The 20,005-nt window shown below is 58.6% G+C and overlaps 1 protein-coding gene across 1 annotated transcript in view; it reads left to right on the top strand.

Annotated features, from left to right (window-relative positions):
• LOC112119565 (C-type lectin domain family 18 member C-like) overlaps positions 1-20,005 on the top strand; it is a 28,232-nt gene that overhangs the window by 6,057 nt on the left and 2,170 nt on the right. The window contains exons 3-10 of the mRNA XM_024218268.3: positions 1,386-1,619; positions 2,869-2,966; positions 7,687-7,808; positions 7,976-8,149; positions 14,187-14,279; positions 15,978-16,084; positions 17,962-18,091; positions 19,504-19,600. Coding sequence (XP_024074036.2) covers positions 1,386-1,619; positions 2,869-2,966; positions 7,687-7,808; positions 7,976-8,149; positions 14,187-14,279; positions 15,978-16,084; positions 17,962-18,091; positions 19,504-19,600 — 1,055 coding nt within the window. The remainder of the gene's footprint in view (positions 1-1,385; positions 1,620-2,868; positions 2,967-7,686; positions 7,809-7,975; positions 8,150-14,186; positions 14,280-15,977; positions 16,085-17,961; positions 18,092-19,503; positions 19,601-20,005) is intronic.

Here is a 20,005-nt window from a genome sequence, read left to right as displayed (position 1 = left end):
GTTCCACCAAGCCCCCGCCCACACCCATCTCTGGGGCTAAGGAGGGGGAAAGCTTCCCAGCAGGGCCTTTTACCCCACCCCCCACCCCCGGGATCAGCTGGAAGGATCCTATGGGCTCCCCATGTGTCAGTCCCCGTCCCGGGGCTGGGAGCCTGGCATGTCTGCTGGCAGCGGTGAGGGAGGGTGACTCAGCGCAGCTCCCACGTGTGGCGCTTGGCTCCTGGCCTGTGAGAGGCTCTGTCATTTCCTCCTCCCTTCGGCTGCCCTGAGAGCCATGGAAATTGCAATTTTAACTGTCTGGAACAAGATGTTTTTCTGCCTGGGAACAAACAACTGCCTGGTCTTCCTCCCACCCCTACGTGCCATCCTCCTCCTCCCACGCAGGCTGGATCCAGCCCGCTTTGAGGGGTTGGACACTGAACTCACGACGCCAGGGCTAGACACCGTCCCTGCCCCAGGAAAGCCGCCACATGCATGTCCTGGCCCTGCTGTGTCCCCCTGCCCATCGAGTGGGCACAGAGGATCAGATCCTCGGCAGGCCTCAGTTGGAGCTCAGCTGCTTGGCACCTACTGAGCTCTGGCCCCGAGCTCCTGCCCGCCCCGGTGCTCAGAGCCATCGGCAATCGCAGGGGCACAGCGGTGCTGGTGAGCACGAGGCCTGCAGAGAACCTGCTGCTCAGTGGCTACCACGGGCGGTCTCAGGAGGGCGAGGGCCCGGCCTTGGTGTCGAAGAGCCACGCCGCTCTGTGCCTTCTGCTGCAGCCCCTCATGGCATGGACTGAGGCAAGCGGTTTGGAAAGGGGCATGGCCTGAGCCACTGAGGGCCTGGTCTACAGAGGGGATATGAACCTGCAGCTTCCCCTTGCAGCCAGTTGGGGGGCTCCCCCTTGCAGCCAGCTGGGGGGCGCTCCCCCTTTGCAGCCAGCCGGGGGCTCCCCCTTTGCAACCAGCCAGGGGGCTCCCCCTTTGCAACCAGCCGGGGGCTCCCCCGCGCAGCCAGCGGGAGCTGCAGGTGTTTCAAGCTGGGCCCCACATACCAGTGCCCACTTCTGTAAACGTGGCCGCACTGATCTGGGTTTGCCTCCCCCCGGGTCTGAGCAGGGAGGGCCGGGGTTCTCCCGCCAGCTGTGGGGAGCAGTTTGTGGCTGGAACAGCGCAGCAGATCCGAGGCCCCGGTGGTGGCGGGAGGGGAGCAGAGATCTGGGCCGTCTGCTTTCACCAGCTGCCCGGGGGTTGTCCCCAAGGGGATGGGAAGGGCTGCAGCCCACTGCCCCTATAGTTATTACAATGGACCCAGCGCCCGAGGCCCCTGCGGAGGCCGTGCTGGCCAGGCCCCCCCCCCCCCCCAGGCTCTGCATGCTAACGCTCACTTTCCACGCTGACAGGACTGGAGCGAGAAGCTGGCCCAGCTGGCCCAGGAGCGAGCAGCCAGCTGCCTGGCGGGGGCCCTGCCCCGCCCTCCGCACCACACCCAGCATGTGGGCTGGAATACCCAGCTGCTCCCAGCCGGGGCGGCCAGCTTTGCTGCCGTGGTGGAGCTGTGGTTCAGCGAGGGACGGAGCTACGACTATCACGCAGCACAGTGCCTGGAGAACACCACCTGCAGCCACTACACCCAGGTAAGCCAGCCAGGGACCCGGCGCTGTCTCCTCCCGGGGGCGCTGGGTACCAGCACACACCCTGCAGGAGAGCAGAGTTTGGTACAGCGAGAACGGTTCCCTGTGTATCACAGAACCTCCACCACGTGACTGGGTGCCCCGGGGCCGCTCCAGGTAGCCCAGGGCTGGAAGAGCAGGTGGCCTGCAGGTCAGGATGGAGGCACATGGGCAGAGCTGTGTGTGGCGAGCCCCTGCTGGCCGCTGGAGTTCATCCCTGCCCAGGATCCAGCCCCGTGGCTGTCAGGGCCATGAAAATGCACCTAAGCCTGTTGGTCATTGCCTAGTCCCCATCACCGCCTGCTGTCCTCCGTCAGGGAAAGCCAGCAGGGCCCGAAGGGCCTGGCTGCTCAATCAGGTGGCCAGGGACAGGGCGTAGTGCTGGTAATGCTGGGCCTGACAAAGAGGGCTCCAGCCCTGCTCATGCGGGCGAGGCCCTGTGGGAGGCCTGGACCCCGCGTATGCCCACATCGTCCCCGAGGGCGGGGCGGGGGGGGAGGGAATGACCATCTGGCGAGCAGCCGGGGCTGGGACTGCTCGTGTGGGATGGCTGGGCCCAGAGCTGAGCCAGCCCCCTCACACCCTGCCCCTGCAGGGCCTGGGGAGAGGCTGGGCCATACCTGCCCCTCCTCAGCCAGGGCACGGGCAGGGCTTTCCCAGGCCGGGGGGGGGGAAGGGAGCTAGGGTTGCCAACTTTGGTTGGACGAATTCCTGGAGATTTCATCACATGACATAATCTTTAATTTAAGATTCATCTTTAATTCCTGGACAATCCCAGAGGGTTGGCAACCCTAAAGGGAGGGGAGCTCAGTGCTCTGTGGAACGAGCTGTGGCAGGGGTGGATCCAAGCAGGCCATGGGATGCGGGTAGTGTGACCAGAGGGCCCGATATTCAGGGCTTCCTCTTATACAGGCACCAAATATCCCCCACCCCATCCCCAGGTGATTGTTCACACTGGCTATCTGGGCTCCCTGCAGAGCGCTGGGCTGAGACTCTTTGGCCTGCCAGTTTAATAGTGGGGGGAGAACGGGGGGGATCTCCCTATAGGCCTTTCCCAGCCCTTCGCAGTGTGACCCGGTGGGCAGCAATCGCCGGCCCTACAGCCACCCCGCGACAGCTGGCAACCCCCACACAGCTGGCACTGCGCCTGCAGCCGTGGGGAGGGCGTAGGCTGGGCAGGCGCGCTGAGGCCTGCACCGTGTCTCTCTTGCAGCTGGTCTGGGCCACCTCCAGCAGGCTGGGCTGCGGGAAGCACGCCTGCATCGCGGGCCAGGAGAGGAGAGAGGCTTTCGTCTGCGCCTACTCCCCGGGGTAAGGCCTCTCGGCGTGCGCACGGGCAGCCTGGCCGGGGCCTACCGCCCTTCCCGCCTGGCAGGCACCTGGGCCACGTACTCACCCCCCTCATCTCCCCCGGCAGCCCCAGTGAGCCAACACCACCGCCCCCCCACACACACCCCCCCCGCCCCCCCCCCCCCCCCCCCAGGCTGCAGGCATGGGTGAACGGGTCTGTCAATGCCAGAGAAACTTGGTGCGTGGGGCTTATAATGGAACATAAGAATGGCCACACTGGGTCAGACCAAAAGTCCATCCAGCCCAGTATCCTGTCTGCCGACAGTGGCCAATGGCAGGTGCCCCAGAGGGAGTGGACAGAACAGGGAATCATCAAGTGATCCACCCCGTCTCCCATTCCCAGCTTCTGGCAAACAGAGGCTAGGGACACCATCCCTGCCCAGCCTGGCTAATAGCCATTGATGGATCCATCCCCCATGAATTTATCTAGGTTTTTTTTTAACCCTGTTATAGTCTTGGCCTTCACAACATCCTCTGGCAAAGAGTTCCACGGACTGACTGTGCATTGTGTGAAAAAATACTTCCTTTTGTTTGTTTTAAACCTACTGCCTAGTAATTTCATTGGATGACCCCTAGTTCTTGTGTTATGAGAAGGAGTAAATAACACTTCCTTAAAAACAACGAGGAGTCCTTGTGGCCAGGGCCGGCTCCAGGCACCAGCTGACAAGCTGGTGCTTGGGGCGGCAGACTGTTCGAGGCGGCGTTCTGCCCAATCCTAGGGCGGCACGGCCGCTTTTTGTTTGTTTGTTTGTTCTTGTTCCACTCCAGCCGCCCTGTAGGGGGCGGCGGCACGGAGAACCATAGCGCCCTGCAGTGCAGTCCTCTTCCTTCACTCCCCGCCGACCGGAGCGGAGCCCTCTCTCTCTCTCCCGCCCGCGCCCTCCCCCCCCCCCCCCCCCCCCCCGCCGCCCCCCCCGCCCCCGCGCTCCGGCCGCGCCGCAGGTTTTTTGTTTGTTTTTTTGCTTGGGGCGGCCAAAAAGCCAGAGCCGGCCCTGATTGTGGCACCTTAGAGACTAACAAATGTATTTGGGCATAAGCTTTCATGGGCTATGCCCAAATAAATGTGTTAGTCTCTAAGGTGCCTCAAGGACTCCCCAAAAAGTGACACAGAGTCCTGTGGCACCATATAGACTAACAGATGTATTGGAGCATAAGCTTTCATGGGTGAATACCCACTGCGTCAGATGAATGAATTCACCCACGAAAGCTTATGCTCTAATACGTCTGTTAGTCTATAAGGTGCCACAGGACTCTTTGTCGCTTTTTACAGATCCAGACTAACACGACTACCCCTCTGATAAAGGACTCCTTGTTGTTTTTGCTGATACAGACTAACACAGCTACCACTCTGAAACCTACTTTCACCACACCTGTCATGATTTTATAGTCCTGTGACAATGCGGTTCTGGCAGAACCCAACTGAGAGTGCCAACTCAGGACAAATTGCTCAAACAGGGCAGTTACAGCCCAACGCTGGGTTTTTTTCCACCTCTAAGGCAAACCAAACCAGCCAGACTAAGAGGACTTCGGTCTCACCCCACTGGCTAACCGCAAGTCTCACAAGCAATCTCCTTAGACACTCCAGTTTCCCAGTATCACCACCAGTGCCACTCGTTATGGGGACAAATGGTTATGAAAACCAATACCCCAGTAAAAGAAAAAGGTTCTCCTGATCCCAAAGGACCAAGCCCCAGACCCAGGTCAATATACAAATCAGATCTTACCCACAAATCACGCTGTTGCCAATCCTTTAGAATCTAAAATCTAAAGATTTATTCATAAAAGGAAAAAGATAGAGATGAGAGTTAGAATTGGTTAAATGGAATCAATTACATACAGTAATGGCAAAGTTCTTGGTTCAGGCTTGCAGCAGCGATAGAATAAACTGCAGGTTCAAATCAAGTCTCTGGAATACATCCCCCGCTGGGATGGGTCCTCAGTCCTTTGTCCAAAGCTTCAGCTTGTAGCAAAGGCCCTCCAGAGGTACGAAGCAGGATTGAAGACAAGATGGAGATGAGGAATCAGCCTTATATAGTCTTTTCCAGGTGTAAGAACACCTCTTTGTTCTTACTGTGGAAAATTACAGCAAAATGGAGTCTGGAGTCACATGGGCAAGTTCCTGCATACTTTGCTGAGTCTCAAGGCATATTTGCCTTCTCTCAATGGGTCCATTGTATAGCTGATGGTCCTTAATGGGCCATCAAGCAGGCTAGGCAGAGCTAACACCAGTTTGTCTGGGATGTCACCCAGCAGCATAGCAAAAGTTTGAAATACAGACAGTATAGAGCCAATATTCATAACTTCAACTACAAAATTGATACACACATATAGACAGCCTAATCATAACCAGTAAACCATAACCTTGTCTTAGACACCCCATTTGACCCCCTTTATACAAGATTTGCGTGCCACTACAGGACCTTGGTTGCAACAATGATCTATATGGTCCCAGATTATATCAATAACGTCACAAGCCCTCTATCATATCCCCCCTTAGTCATCTCTTTTCCAAGCTGAAAAGTCCCAGTCGTATTAATCTCTCTTCATACAGAAGCCATTCCATACCCCTAATCATTTTTGTTGCCCTTTTCTGAACCTTTTCCAATTCCAATATATCTTTTTTGAGGTGGGGCGACCACATCTGCACGCAGTATTCAAGATGTGGGCATACCATGGATTTATATAGCAGCAAAATGATATTTTCTGCCTTATTATCTATCCTTTTCCTAATGATTCCCAACGTTCTGTTCACTTTTTTGACTGCCGCTGCACATTGAGTGGATGTTTTCAGAGAACTATCCACAATGACTCCAACGTCTCTTTCTTGAGCGACCCCGTCATTTTATGTGTATAGTTGGGATTATGTTTTCCAATGTGCATCACTTTGCATTTATCAACATTGAATTTCATCTGCCATTTTGTTGCCTGGTCACCCAGTTTCGTGAGATCCTTTTGTAGCTCTTCGCAGTCTGCCTGGGACTTAACTATTGTGAGTAGTTTTGTATCATCTGCACATTTTGCCACCTCACTATTTACCCCGTTTCCCAAATCATTTATGAATATTGTGATACAGCAGGGCCATGTCAGGTGGTCGGGAGTATATCCCTACTGCTATATTCTCATTATTCCAGCATGGAATTACTATCCATAGAGATTCTATGGAACAGTTTGGTTCATTGAAGATTTTTACTTCATTTGACTCTACGCTTTCTTTCACATCTAGTGCCACTCCCACACCAGCATGACCTGTTCTGTCCTTCTGATATATTTTGTATCCTGGTATTACTGTGTCCCATTGGTTATCCTCATTCCACCAGGTTCTGTGATGCCTATTATATCAATATCCTCCTTTATCACAAGGCACTCTAGTTCACCCATCTTATTATTTAGACTTCTAGCATTTCTATATGAGCACTTTAAAAATGTGTTCCTTTTTAGCTGTCTGCCATTACGTGATGTAGTTGAATGGGAATTTTTTTCATTTGACTTTCTCATCAGATTCTTCCCCTATTTATCATCTTCCATCCTGTCCTCCTTACTAGGACATGGAGAATCTCCATTAGTAGATCCTCCCCTATGGAATGTCTCTGACCGAACCACGTGCTTCTCCACAGCTGTCAGCTTCCCCCCAGCCCTTAGTTTAAAAACTGCTCTACGACCTTTTTAATGTTAAGTGCCAGCAATCTGGATCCATTTTGGTTTAAGTGGAGCCCATCCTTCCTTATAGGCTCCCCCTTTCCCAAAAGTTTCCCCAGTTCCTAATAAATCTAAACCCCTCCTCCCTACACCATTGTCTCATCCACGCATTGAGACCCTGCAGTTCTGCCTCCCTAACCGGCCCTGCGCATGGAACTGGAAGCATTTCAGAGAATGCTACCATGGAGGTCCTGGACTTTAATCTCTTACCTAGCAGCCTAAATTTGGCCTCTAGGACCTCTCTCCTATCCTTCCCTATGTCACTGGTACCTACAGGTACTATGACCACCGGCTCCTCCCCAGCACTACACATAAGTCTATCTGGATGTCTTGAGAGAGCTGCAACCTTCGCACCAGGAAGTGGGAGGACCTTGGCCCCAGGGGTGGGATTTACAATGAAAGAGGTGGGTGGGTCTGTCGATGGAAGCAGAGAGTGGGTGGGGCTTATGACAGTAGGCGGAGCTTGGCCCTACAGAAGTAGAAGGTGGGTGGAAGGGTCTGTCAATGGAAGTAGAAAATAGGTGGGGTTTAAAATAATAGTAGGTGGGGCTTGGCCCACAGGAAGTAAAAGGTGGGTGGGGCTTACAATGAAAGAAGGTAAGACTTGGTCCCAGGGAAGAGGATGGTGGGTGTGGCTTATAATTAAGGGAGGCGGGGCTTGGGAGCAAAAGTGGGTGGGGCTAATCAACTGGCCAGACTTGCCTGGGCAGAAGATGCTGTTCTCCCTTCTATTAAGCATTAGGGGCCGATTGCAGCCTGTGCAGCTCACAGGCTGGTCGCCCAGCTCCAGCGGTGGAGCAGAGGAGGTGGGGAGTTGTGGCCAAACCTCCGAGTGTGATGTGGGCCCTTGCACATTGTAGCTGCCTGGGGACAACCCACATGGCCCCTGGGCTGGGCTGGAAAGGCAGAGAGCCCCGGAGCCTACCTGCGACTGTCCTTGGGGCCCCTGGCCCTGCGGCTCCATGCCTGTCTGTTCCGCCCCCAGGGGGAACTGGGAGATGAACGGGAAGACGATCATCCCTTACAAGAAAGGAGCCTGGTGTTCGCTCTGCACCTCAGGATGCTCCGGATGCTTCAAGTCGTGGGATCACAGCGGGGGGCTGTGTGGTGAGTGCCGGCTCCCCCCCGCCCTGCTCCCCCCTGCCCGGTACCTTCACTTGAACTTAGATTATGCTAGTCCCCCTGCCCTGCTGGCACAGTGGGGCCCTGGGCACTGGCTGGCACAGCTGGGCACCTGCCATCTTACAGCCGCCTTGTGCGTTTTGTTTGATCAGAGGTCCCCAGGAACCCTTGTCGGATGAGCTGCAGGAACGACGGGCGGTTGAACATGAGCACCTGCCACTGCGACTGCCTGCCGGGGTACACGGGCCGGTACTGCCAAGGTGAGAGCCGGCTGGCATGGGTGTGTGCAGGGTGCACAGGGATGCATCTTGCCATCGGTGCCACGGGTGAGACGCCTGCGTTGCATGGTTGTTGTGTTGCATTACAGTCTTGTGTGTGGAGTGCTGTGGGGCTGTGTGGGGCTGGCGCCCGGGGGCTGCATGGGGCTGGCGCCCGGGGGCTGCGTGGGGCTGGCGCCCGGGGGCTGCGTGGGGCTGGTGCCCGGGGGCTGCGTGGGGCTGGCGCTCGGGGGCTGGTGCCCGGGGGCTGCATGGGGCTGCACAGCAGAAGCATTTTCAGGATGAAGTGGCAGGGATGGGATGAGCAGCACTGGAGATCAGAGGCTGGAGACTCTCCAGGGGCAGTTACAGGTGTTCGCCTGCCCTATCTGTGCATTTTGCTCCTTCCCACTGTTTTTGTTTCTTCTAAGTTTACTATCCCCTGAGGGTTGCCTGGGGGTAGCTAACATTGGCTTTGCTTTGAGAACTGCAACAACATCCTTGTAGGGCTTATTTCCGTGTTGCAGGGAGAGTGGGGCAGGGAACCCCTGCATGGGGCCAGTGGAGCAGCCTGATGTGGTGAAGGGAGGCACTCCTGCCCCACCCAAAAGCCTAATTAGCCTCCTCACCCTTTGCTAGCCCAAGAACCCGCTACAGTCTCGCCTCAGTTTCCCCTTCATCCAGCCATGCAAAGAAATATTGTGTCTCTCAGCAGCAAACTGAGCCCCTTTAATTCATATACGGAGCCAGTCCACAGATCCCTCGTGGTACAGACAGGCCCTCCCCAACCCCAGCGCCAGCCGAGGCTACCGCGGCAGCAGCCTTCACTCCCGTTCAGGGGTCGCTGTCCAAGGTCACCCACCCGACAGTCACTAACCCCCTGCCCCAGTTCCTTAGCTCCCGTTCCAGGGCCCCACATCTCTCCTGCAGCCCCACGTCAGTGTTCCCGGGAGAGGCTCCCTGCAGCGTGTCACTCCTCCAGGCCTCCCTGCCGGTGAGCCCTACCCCTGCCCAGGGAACCTCCCTCCAGGACCAGCCCTGTGCTCCTAACTGCCTCCTGCAGCCCCCACTCGCTCTTCTGCCGGAGGGCTCCCCGCGGCGTCCTACTGCTGGTGAGCCCTACCCCTGCTCCTGGGCACCTCTCTGCAGAGCAGCCCCTGGCTTGTGGGCCCGGCTTACTTGTTCATAGGGGCCACAAGCTTTCCTGCAGCTCGAGCCAGACCTCACCAGCCTTCCCAGCACTCATCGCCAGCAGCTCCCAGTTCCTGCTCTCCTGCAGCTTCCTCCCTCCGGCATCTCTCTGCTGCTTCTGCGGTCAGGCAGCTCCCCCCGCCCTTCCCAGCCAACCAGCTGCCTCAGTTTCTCCTTGCTAGGGCCCAGGTACCCTCTCTCTAGCCCAGCTGGGAGGCAGCTGACCACTCACAGGTTTACCAGCTCCCTCTTAAAGGGGCCAGTCCCCCAGGTTCTCTCATCCTGAGGATTTCTGCAGGGACCCTTGAGAACAGCAGAAATCAGGCCTGAGGAGTCCCAGGAATCGTGGAATTGGCTTATCTAGCCCAGTCCCTTCCTGCTCCCTGGGTACGTCTCTGCCACCGTACAAAACCCACGGCAGCAAGTCTCAGAGGCCGGGTCAGCTCATTGGGCTGTGGGGATAAAACAGCAGTGTAGCCGTTCCCACTCGGGCTGGAGCCTGGGCTCCGAGACCCCCCGCGCCCCATGAATCCAGGCTCCAGCCCAGGCAGCCACGTCCTGTCACGGACTCACAGGCCTCATGCTCTCTCTCGGCTCCGTACGGTCCCTGGGAGGAACCCCCTTCAGTGCGACAGCCCTTCTCGGGGGTCCACTGTCTCTCGGGGGTTTAGCCGTAGGCCCCCCCGTCTCCTGGAGCCACACCTCTCTGAGCCTTCAGCACGCCTGTCTCTTGCCATGGGCCCCCTCAGGGAGTCCCCTCGCTCTGAACCCCCGGGGCCTCCACACACAGAGGGCACCGGAGTGACTCTCAGCCAGCGTAAAACAGGACGGTTTATTGAGCATCTGAGCCCAGCACAGGAAACTCTCCAGGCCTTCAGGCCTGGCCTCCTTCACCACAGTACATCTAAGTCTATCCCGCATCCAGGGGGGCTCTGGCTGCTCTCTCTCCCTAGTCCAGCAGCCGCCTCCTTCCAGCCAATCATCCGATATCATCTCCCCCAACAGCTCCTCCCCTATCCTTTGTCTTCTGTCCCAGGTAAACAGGTCACTGGGTCTCTCTCTCCTCCATCCTTTGTTCCCCTCTGGCTGGAACTGGTTGGTCAGGTCACCAGGGTCCTCTCTCCTCAGCCCTTTGTCCTCCCACTGGCCAGAACCAGCTGCCTTCCACACTGGGCTGAGCCTCTTGGTCACCAGGTCACCGGACACTAGGGTACCCCATCTCCACGCCGTTGTCCGGGCGCCCCGGCTGCTAGGCGAGGTCACATCTGGTCCTCTGCAACAACAAACCCTCTCCCTCCACCTTGTTAAACATGCAGCACACAGGGAAACTGAGGCGCACACTACAAAAATCCCACACGGGAGGCCCTGGGCTGGAGGGGGCTGGATCATCCCTAAAGCCAGCTTGTCACTGATCTCTCTTTCTGGATCCCGGGCTTTTCCCCCGGTGACTGTGAACGGGAGACACCTCCTCTCCCCCCATGGACAGCTAGCTTAGTGAGCCCAGGCCCGGCTGCGGGGACCAACGCAGCCCCTCTGATCTCTGCCGGCAGGCAGGGGTTAGCTGGTCAGAGGGGGGAAGTTATTCCAGCAGAACGTTGGCTCCTGGCTCAGGAGAGAGATTCCCTTTCCCCTTCTCCTTCCCCTGCCCACACACACGGCCGCACGGACAGTCTCCCTCCCAAAGTACAGCTTCATTATGTCCAGGTGGTACAATTGCCCAACTGGGCAGCTCCACACACATGACTCACCTCCTTCAGCTGGTTGCTGATTTCCCAGGGCTCTCCCCAGGCTCTTCGCACTGAGCTGAGACTCCTCTTCCGGTCCCCGATCAGGCACGTCGTCGTACCAGCCCTTTTACTGTTCCTGGGCCCCGGCTCGGTTCTTCCTGGCCAAAGCCATGAGCTCAGGGACCTTTCCCCAGAACCATGGTTCAGACTCCACCACCGAGTCCCCATTTGTTTCTCATCAACTCCAGGGGTCCCCTCCCTCTCCTCCCCTGCACCAACTCAAAAGGGTGGACCCCTGGGAATTTCCGGGGCACTAAACGTTCTGCAGCAGCTCTCACCGGGTGCGCTGAACCCCCTGATATTTAGAAGAAGGGACGTCCCCCCGGTGGTACTTCTGAGGGACCACCAGCTGCCCTCTGATCCCCCAAGGGTCAGTTTTCCCTCGGAGAGCCCTTTCCTGGTACCGGGTCCCTTCTCTCACCTGGATCCTTCCCCAGGATCTTGCAACACCCGCTTCTTCCAGGCGGGATCCTTCTGCGGCTAGGTCTGGAATTCAGCTGCTGGGTTCGGGGCCCAGCCCTCATTGCTGTGCCTTTAGTTTCCCCCTTGGTCTCAGCCCTGTTAAGCCCTGGCCCTGGCACCTCCCTTTCCCCCATGGGAGGTTCCACACACCCCTGCTGGCTGGATTGCCAGTGCCCCTCCCTGACCTCAGCCGCAGGCAAGGACCAGGGCATCGTCTGGCCAGTTCTTCAGCCCATCCCCCATCAGCACCTCTGCAGGGAGCTGATCCTGCACCCCAACCTCTTTGGGGCCCCATTCAGATGTATCCTCGCTACAGGATCTTAACTGGGGGTCCGACCACCCCCCGCGCCCGTGTCCCAGTGAGGGCAGGGAGCGAGCCCACTGCTTTCGCTGCCGCATCAGAGCCAGCTTGACCCACCTCTCCTCAGTGCAGGGCCGAAGTCCCACTCAGCTCCAGGGGTCTGGCTGCAGACTCGAGCCTTGGAGATCTTCTCTTGTGCTACTAGCCAGGGGGGACATCCCCTCCTCCCCGCCGGGGCCATTCACATGCTCCCTGGCTCCTGCCCTCTCCACCTTCCGACCTCTGGGTTCAGATCTTTGGCTGTTACTGGCACGGGGTCTGGATCCTGTCTTAAAGAGACACAATCACTTCCCAAGAGTACGTCAAAGCTGATGTGCTGAAGGACCCCGGCTACCAGCCCCCCCCCATCCTCCCCGTGTCTCTGTCTGCACAGGAGGTGAATGGCTGCCGTTGGGGAGCTTTCCCCCAAGTTACATGGCCCCTCAGCAGCTGGTGGGGTTGCACCACACCCACAAGAATCTCTGTCCCAGAATCTCTCCACTCCGTGAATGTCTCCCCATTGACCCCCACCTGCTGCTCCCCCTGGGGATCAGAGGGGCCTGAGCCCAGGGGGTACAAGCAGACGTATCTGCTGGGCTTGGTTGGAGGGGAAGCCCGTCTGCCACTCCTCCCTGGCCAGCTCTGCCCCAAGAGCTGGTTGGGTGACTGCTTCCTCTGAAGGGATCGACACACAGCTCACTCTCCAAGCCTGCATTACCGGCTGTCTTCCCTTCACCTTCTAACCCTTCAAGGGGTCTCTTGGGCAAAAATTTCCTGTGTCTTCGGACATGACACCACCTTGCATCATTTTGCCCACAATAATGACATCTCAGGTCCCGCAGGTCCCTGGAGGGGGTCTGCCTGCTCCAGCATTCGTGGGCACCCCTGCATTGCGCTTCCTGAAGTCTCACCTCTGAGAGGTCTCTGGGTGACTCCCCCTCCACGTCCCCGATGTGGGTCTCTCTCCCCCACCCCGTCTGCTGTCCATAACCTCAAGTCTGCCAGCGTTACCTGCACTTTGCAGGGCTTTGGGCTTCTGACGGCAGATGTCCTACAGCTGCCCCAATCCAACCAGATTATACAAGTCCTCTGCAGAAGTGGCCCCGCACCCTTTCCCCCCTTGCAGAGAGATTCTCCCAGCAGGACAGTGATCTCCTTGTACGTGATGCCCAGGGTTTCTCGTACACCCTGGAATCTTTTCCTATCTGCCTCAGGGGTCCATTCAAATGTACGCAGCAAAGCCTGTTTGAACCTTCATAGTCCCCAGTCTCTGCACTGTCCATTTGGCTGAACACCTCTATGGCCTTGGGACCAAGCCGGGGGGTGAGACAGCGGTGCCTGTCCGCAGGGTCAGTCTGGTTCAAATCACCAGCCTTCTCCCAGGCAGGGAGGTCGGCATTGATAGCCCTCCCCCATTACACTGGGCACACTTTGGAATCTGTTCCTGCCGAACAGGCATCTTGGGGTCCTTCCCCACTTACCCCACGGCAGGTCCTCTTGGCCTGCCTCTCCTCCAACTCCAGTTCATGTTTTTGCTGCTCTGAGCAGTTTGCTAGCCTCCACTCCTCCGGCTCCAGCTCCTTCACTCTCAGCTCCAGTTTCCGTCTCTTCACCTCCACTGGGGGGAACCCAGGTTGAGATGTCCCCCTCCTGGCTGGGGAACCGTACCCCCCTGCTACTCCCAGGCTCTCCAGGCATCCTTGAAGCCCCACTGGAATCTGGAACTTGCTCCTTGGACTGGTCACTCTCTACCAGGCGGGCAATCCGCTGCTCCCGGGTGAGCCTCCCAACGCTCAGCCCTCTCTCCCTGCACAGACGTGCAAGGTCCCTTTTAGGGAGCTGGTTCTAGGCCATTTCCACGCTGGTTCCTTCAATTCCCTTGTTTTATCGCTAGCAGCCACTCACTGCCAAGCGCCTGCGCTCGCAGCCAACCGTCTACAGGGTGCATCCGCCAACCATCCTCTGCTACCACATTGTCAGTGTGTGTGTGTCCCATGAAATATGTGTGTGCGCACGTGACCCATGCAGGATGTGTGTTCCCCCCCGCCCGCAGTGTGTGTTTGTGTGTCCCATGCAGTGTGTGTGAGTGTGCAGACCTGCGTGACCCATGCAGGGTATGTGTGGCCCATGCAGGGTGTGTGTCCCCTGTGGTGTCACTATCATGCCCCCGTGTGCATTGCAGAGCCTGCAGTTGTGTCTGTGGTGCTTGCCGAGGTGTTTACGAGCTTGTGCTGGCTCCACTGGGACGCTGCCAGGAGGGGACGGGGGGTTTGGGGGGAGCCAGCGCCAGGCCGGGGTGCAGACTAACTGCCCGTTTTTCTTGCAGTGAAGTGCAGCATCCAGTGTCTCCACGGGCGGTTCCGGGAGGAGGAATGTTCCTGCCTCTGCGACATCGGCTACGGCGGAGCGGAGTGCGGCAGTGAGTCCGGCTCCGTCACGTGGTTCCCCCTACATCCTCCGGAAAGGGACAGCTGCGGTCCCAGCCCGGTGCAGCCCCCGCACTCCCTGCCAACGAGCACAGGGAGCCAGCTCGGCTCCTCCCCTCCCAGGCTGCGCCCAGAGGCCATTCCAGGCTGGGCACCGGCAGCTCATGGGGCCTCCAAGCTGGCTGCTGACCCTGGTTCACAAGCTGGTCACTAAGGGAGGCTGCAGTTCAGCCCAGCCTCTGCTTTCAGCACTCGGCCCCTTTGCTGGGGGCCCCGAGCTCCCCGGGGGCCCAGGACTCCAGGCAGCTGGGTCGTGGCCTCAGGTGTGCCCCTGTGCGGTTCTTTAGATTTCTTCAATCCCAGGCTGAGCAAGGGGCACCCCAATCCACTGCACCCTGTGTCGGGCAGAGTCCGGGCCTGGCAGGGTGTGGGGGGCCTGCCCATATTCAGCATCGGGTACATACAGCTGTAGCCACGGCTTTGCCCCCAAATTCAAACCCATTTTCAGCAGCTGTTTATAATCAGCCCCCGCCCCAAGAGCGGCCAGGGCCAGACGTGGATCCCGGCAGACGTCCCCCTGGCCCAGGCAGAGGGGTTCCAATGGGTTCCCTACGGGGCTAGGGTTACACGGAGAGCAGACCCGAGAATGGGGCAGGCCTGGTTGGGGAGTAGCCCAGGATTGCGCTGTGTGCGCTCCAGTGCGTGGCCAGGTGAGCACAGAATTACTCCAGGGATGGGGGCCTTGCTGCCGGCTGCTCTTGTCTTGTTGGCATCAATGCATTGCCGGGCTTGGGCCCCGCCCTGGGCCTGATTGCCCGGGCCAGCACCTTGTGTCGCAGTTTGCATGGCTGCATGGGTGAGTGTTAAATGCCCTCGGGGGCGGGGGTTGCCCGGTTCGCCCCTCACTTTGCAAAGGTGTAAATGACTCCAGGGGAGGGGGCGCCCCCTGCTGTGCTGCAAGGCAGCTGGTTGGTTGTAATTTGTTGCTCTTCTGCCCATCCCTCCCTGTTCTGGAGACGGCTGCTCAGTCTCGCCTCCTGCCTCCCTCCCGGTCCCAGCTGCTGGCTAGAAATGAGACCAAGTTGCAGAGGTGATGCTCCCCAGCTGTGGCTGGCCCTGCTCAGGCTAGTTGGCCCATCACTGGCCGGGTCAGAGCTGAACAAAATAGTCCAGGGGCTCCGTGCTGCTGTTAAATGAACCCCCCTGGTTGCCCAAGGGGAGGGGCTGAATGGTGCCACACTTATGGGGAGTCTGAACAAACTTCCCCCAAACGTCTGACTACCAGTGCGGGCTCCTCTAAGAGTTGCTGACCTGCCTGATGCAAAGGCTGCTAGGCCGGAGTAATGCCTGGGGTAAGAGTGACGCCCTGTGGGGAGACCAGAGCGGTGCATGATCCCAATCCTTCCGGTTCCATGTCCTACACTCCCGGCTTGCTGGGCTGAGGAGCGTTACAGGGAGGGTTACATGTTCCTGGAGGTTTCATCACATGACAGAATCTTTCATTAAAGATTAATCTGTAATTCCTGGAGGCTGCAGGCCAGTCCTGGAGGGTTGGCAGCCCTAGTTACGGGTGAGAGCCTGGCTGCTGAGTGACCGGACTGGCACGTGTAGAGGGCTCTGCTTTCTCTCCTGCAGGCAGAGTCCCTGGGGTTAAAGCAGGGACTGATCCTTCCCTCTCTCTCCTCTCACAGCGAAGGTTCAGTTCCCTTTGCACACCTGCGACCTGAGGATAGACGGGGACTGCTTCATGGTTTCCTCTGAGGCAGACACGTACTATGGAGCCAAAATAAAATGCCAGGTAACCCCCATCAGCCCTTGTGCTGCAGGCAACAGACCCAGTTCATAGAGAGAGCCAGAAACCAGGGCTAGACCCTGTTCCTTCCAGTCCCAAAACACAGGCCACAACGGCTTGAACTAAAGGAGAGCTCCTGAGCTGCTAGGAGTAGTAGGTCTCTTACCTTTTCTGTGGGGCGTCCAGTAGAGGGCAGCCTCACTCACTCATGCACACAGAGCTAGTGCGTTGCTTAGGAAGCCACATTCGATAATATTTCAGTCCGGGGACAGGGGAATGAAATCCAGGCTGGGCTTCACCTGCACAGCACTGGAGCTTGTGCTAACACGCTCTGGGGAGGGGGCTTCCCTCTTTCCCACCAGCCCTGCGGTCTCTTCAGTCCCCAAGGCCCCACATTTTATAAGGAACGCAGGGATCTGGATTCACTCGGGACCCCAGGTGGTCTCCAGCGGCTCCTCAAAACCACTGCATGGCAGGGGCTGAGCGCGTGGTGGGCACGATACAAACTGTGGTGGTTTCCGAATTGTGAGCAAATGTTACACGATGCCCCTGGGCGGATGAAAGAGACCAGGGTTCAGGCAGCATGGCCTGCTGGTCACGGCCGGGCTGTGTCCACACGCTAAGGACAGCCACGGGGCGCTATTCAGCGACCAGGGATGGGAGTAATCGAGCGAGGGTCAGAGCGAAGCTGGGTCGGAGACTGGAGAACAGGCAGCAGGATGGGGTCTGGAGTCACAGCGGGCCAGACAGCCTGCTGGGCACCCTCCCCGGTTACATAGGGAGCATGGGCCAATCAGAGGCTGCAGGGTGCTGTCACTTGGGCGGTACTTCCTGCGGCGCCTACTCTCGGCAGTGCTCCGGGGCTGGGCTCTGGCTGGCCTGGCGGTGGTGTGGGAGTGGCAGCCGGCCCACGTTCTGTAGACCCCGGTGCTAGTCCCATGGTCCTGGCAGAAGGGCTTGGACCTGGGGCCTCTGGCTCAAACAGCCTCTGCAGTGTAACTAAAAGAGCCCCCCTCGAGCCGGCTTGTTAATGGCTTTCTGTGGGGGACAGCACGCCCCGGGAGCGGGGCTGGGTGTCACAAGCCACCCTGGCCTGCGGCGGCACGTCCCAGCTGACCATTGACCCTGGCGAGCCGAGGGGATGGGCCGCAGGAAGGGAGATCTGCGAGGGCGGCCGGGTGCAGCCCACAGCGAGACGCATCATGCCAGCCCTTCCCCCGCCCCTCAGGCTCTCGCCCCCATGGGCCATTCCATCGATTTCACTCCTGAGTCGCCCCAGGGGGAGCATCCAGTCTGGTTTGGCTGCCACGTGTCGCAGCCTGAGCCCTCTCCCATGGCAGGGGTTTGGGAGCGAACAGCCCAGGCCAGCTCCTCGTCTGTGGCTGGAAATTTCTCTCCATTTGCAGGCAGGGTCTTGGCTTTGATCCCTGAGGCCAGTGCCGCAAGCAATTCGTGCACACCTGGTGCAGGCGATAGACAGAGAGCGCCGGATCGGAGCCCCGGGGAGTTAATCTGCCCACAGGGGTGACGATCAGCTGGGAGAGCAAGTCGCTCTATCGAGTGCCCGTTCCATGAGAACAAAGCAAGCCAGCCTCTGGGCTCCCATGGGCCACACGTGTTCACGCCGCGCAGCAGACTCAGTGCTGCTGGGAGCTTTCAGGCCCTTCGTTCCCTGTGGAAGAGAAGACGCCAGGGAACTGGACTCCTCTGCCTGCCTGGAATGGATTCGGGATACAGCTTGGTGGGGATGGGGGAAGTGCACAGATGAAGGATTGGCCCGTCTGGGTTGCAGGGTCTAAACTGGGGCTGAAGGGCAGGGTTAGCCTGTGGTGCCAGCTGGACGGATTTCGTGATTTGGGCTGTCTGGGTCTGATCCCCTGCAGGAGAAAGGAGCCATGCTGGCCCAGATCACAAATCAGAAAGTGCAGGATATTCTGGCCTTTTACCTGGGGCGTTTGGAACCCACCAATGAGGTGACAGAGCCGGATTTCGAGACCCGGAACTTCTGGATCGGTGAGTGGCTGCAGTTTTTGCTGCTGAAGGACAGCTGGAGCCCCAGGGCTGGGACAGGACTTTCCAGAGGCAAGGAGGAGGTGATCGCGGCCCCAGAGACCTTGCAGGCTGGGTCCCAGCCCGGAGGGAGGATGATGCAGTCTGTCCTAGCGCTGCCGGCAGAGAGTGCAAGGTCACCCTAGCGGGATCCCGAGGCAGGCGCAGAGCTCTGTGCTGTGTGCAAAGGCTGGAGTCCCGTCTTTCCAACTTTGAAAAGTCCTCGCTCCGATTGTAGGGCAGCACCTAGGTACAGTAAAATCCAGCCCCGCTTTCCGGATCACATGCCCTAAGTGATCACAGTCCTGGCATCTCCACAGAGCTTGTCGTCTTCAAAGTGCTCTGCAGACAGGAGCTAATGAATGAACTCGGTTGCTGTTGTTTCCGAGGGGCAGAGTTGCTCATGGGGTGATGTTCTCCCTCAGGCTGCTGATGGAAGTGCTGCTGTCTGATAATACTTAGCATTAACCCTCCCCAGCCCCCCAGGAGGGAGGTTTCTGTGTTTCACAACTGGGGAAACCAAGGCACAGCGGGGCCATGACTTGCCAGGGGTCACCCTGGGAGTCGGGATTAGAACTCAGGACATCTTGACACCTCAGCCTGGAGTCACTGGGCCAAACCATGCTGCCTCGCTGTTGGGACTGGGTCGAAGTTACCCGCTGGCTGCCTTGGGAGATGGTGGCTCAGCGGGGGGTATTGGAAAGGGTGTGTGAGCAGCAGGGACAGCTCCAGGAGTTTGGCTCGGGTGAGAGGCTGGGAACCCGCACCCAGCTACAGCTGCCACACTGTGCCCTCCGTGCGGGCTGGCCTGTGGGGCATTCGCAATGCAATGCCCTCTGAGTGTGAGGGAGCTCGAGATGGGGAGGGGGGATGGGCCCCGTCTCTCTAGGGGCCGGGCACAGGACATTGGAACTAGCCCAGAGGCTGCCACGCACAGCGAGGTGTTTGGCTTGCTAGAGGCATTGAGTGTGCAGCCCCGGCTGTTTGAGTCGGCAGAGCCCACGTGTGGCTTCGCAGTGGAGGCAAGTTCAGAGCTGGGAGTGTGATACAATCTTAACTTCCTGATGGCAGCAGGGACAGAACTGATCCCACTGCTCCAAAGTCCCCTGAGCTAATGGAGAATCGCTGCTAGCAGTGTGGGGCTCGTGACACACAGCTCAGCAGCAGGGGCACAGATCCCTCGCGGTTCATGGCCCTGCGGTCGCTGTGCTGCTGGGGCTGCTGACTCACGTGGACGGCCAGCCCTGCTCCTCGGCGGAGATGCAGCCAATGGGGACCTGTGTGATGAGACTCAGGCCCAGCGCTGTGGTGGTGCGCGGCTGTCGCTGTGCCCGTGTGGACTGGAGCCCCAGGACGTCCCCCGTGCTCTCGTTTAGGTCTGACCTATAAAACGTCCAAGGATTTGTTCCGCTGGGACACCGGCGCCCAGCACTCCTTCACCAGCTTCGCGTTCGGCCAGCCAGACAGCCAGCGGTAAGTGACCAGGGCAGGGGCTGCTGCTACTCCCGCTCGGTCCCGAGGCCTGATGGCACCGAGCCCGCCGGCGGCACCTGTCAATATTTATTCGCTGTAGTGCAGGAGAACCTAGAAACGCCAGTCATGGCCCAAGACCCCAGTGTGCCAAGCACTGTACGAACACAGAACAAAGAGCTGCTCCCTGCCCCCAGATTTACCATCCTGCACCCCGTGCTCTCCTCCTGGGCATGGGACCGCGCTTCTCTCTGGTCTGGGACTCCTGCACCCCCTCCTCCTCTTCTGGGACAGGAACCACTCTCTATGCTCGGGGACTCCTGCACCACGTGCTCCCATAGTCCCCTCCGGGCCTGGGACTGCTCTCCTCTGCTCTGGGACTCCTGCCCCCACTATTCCCCTCCCGGG

Source organism: Terrapene carolina, unplaced genomic scaffold (assembly GCF_002925995.2).
Source record: "Terrapene carolina triunguis isolate 2854851 unplaced genomic scaffold, T_m_triunguis-2.0 Scaffold165, whole genome shotgun sequence".
Lineage (NCBI taxonomy): Eukaryota > Metazoa > Chordata > Testudines > Emydidae > Terrapene > Terrapene triunguis.
This window is presented reverse-complemented; position numbering and strand designations above follow the sequence as displayed.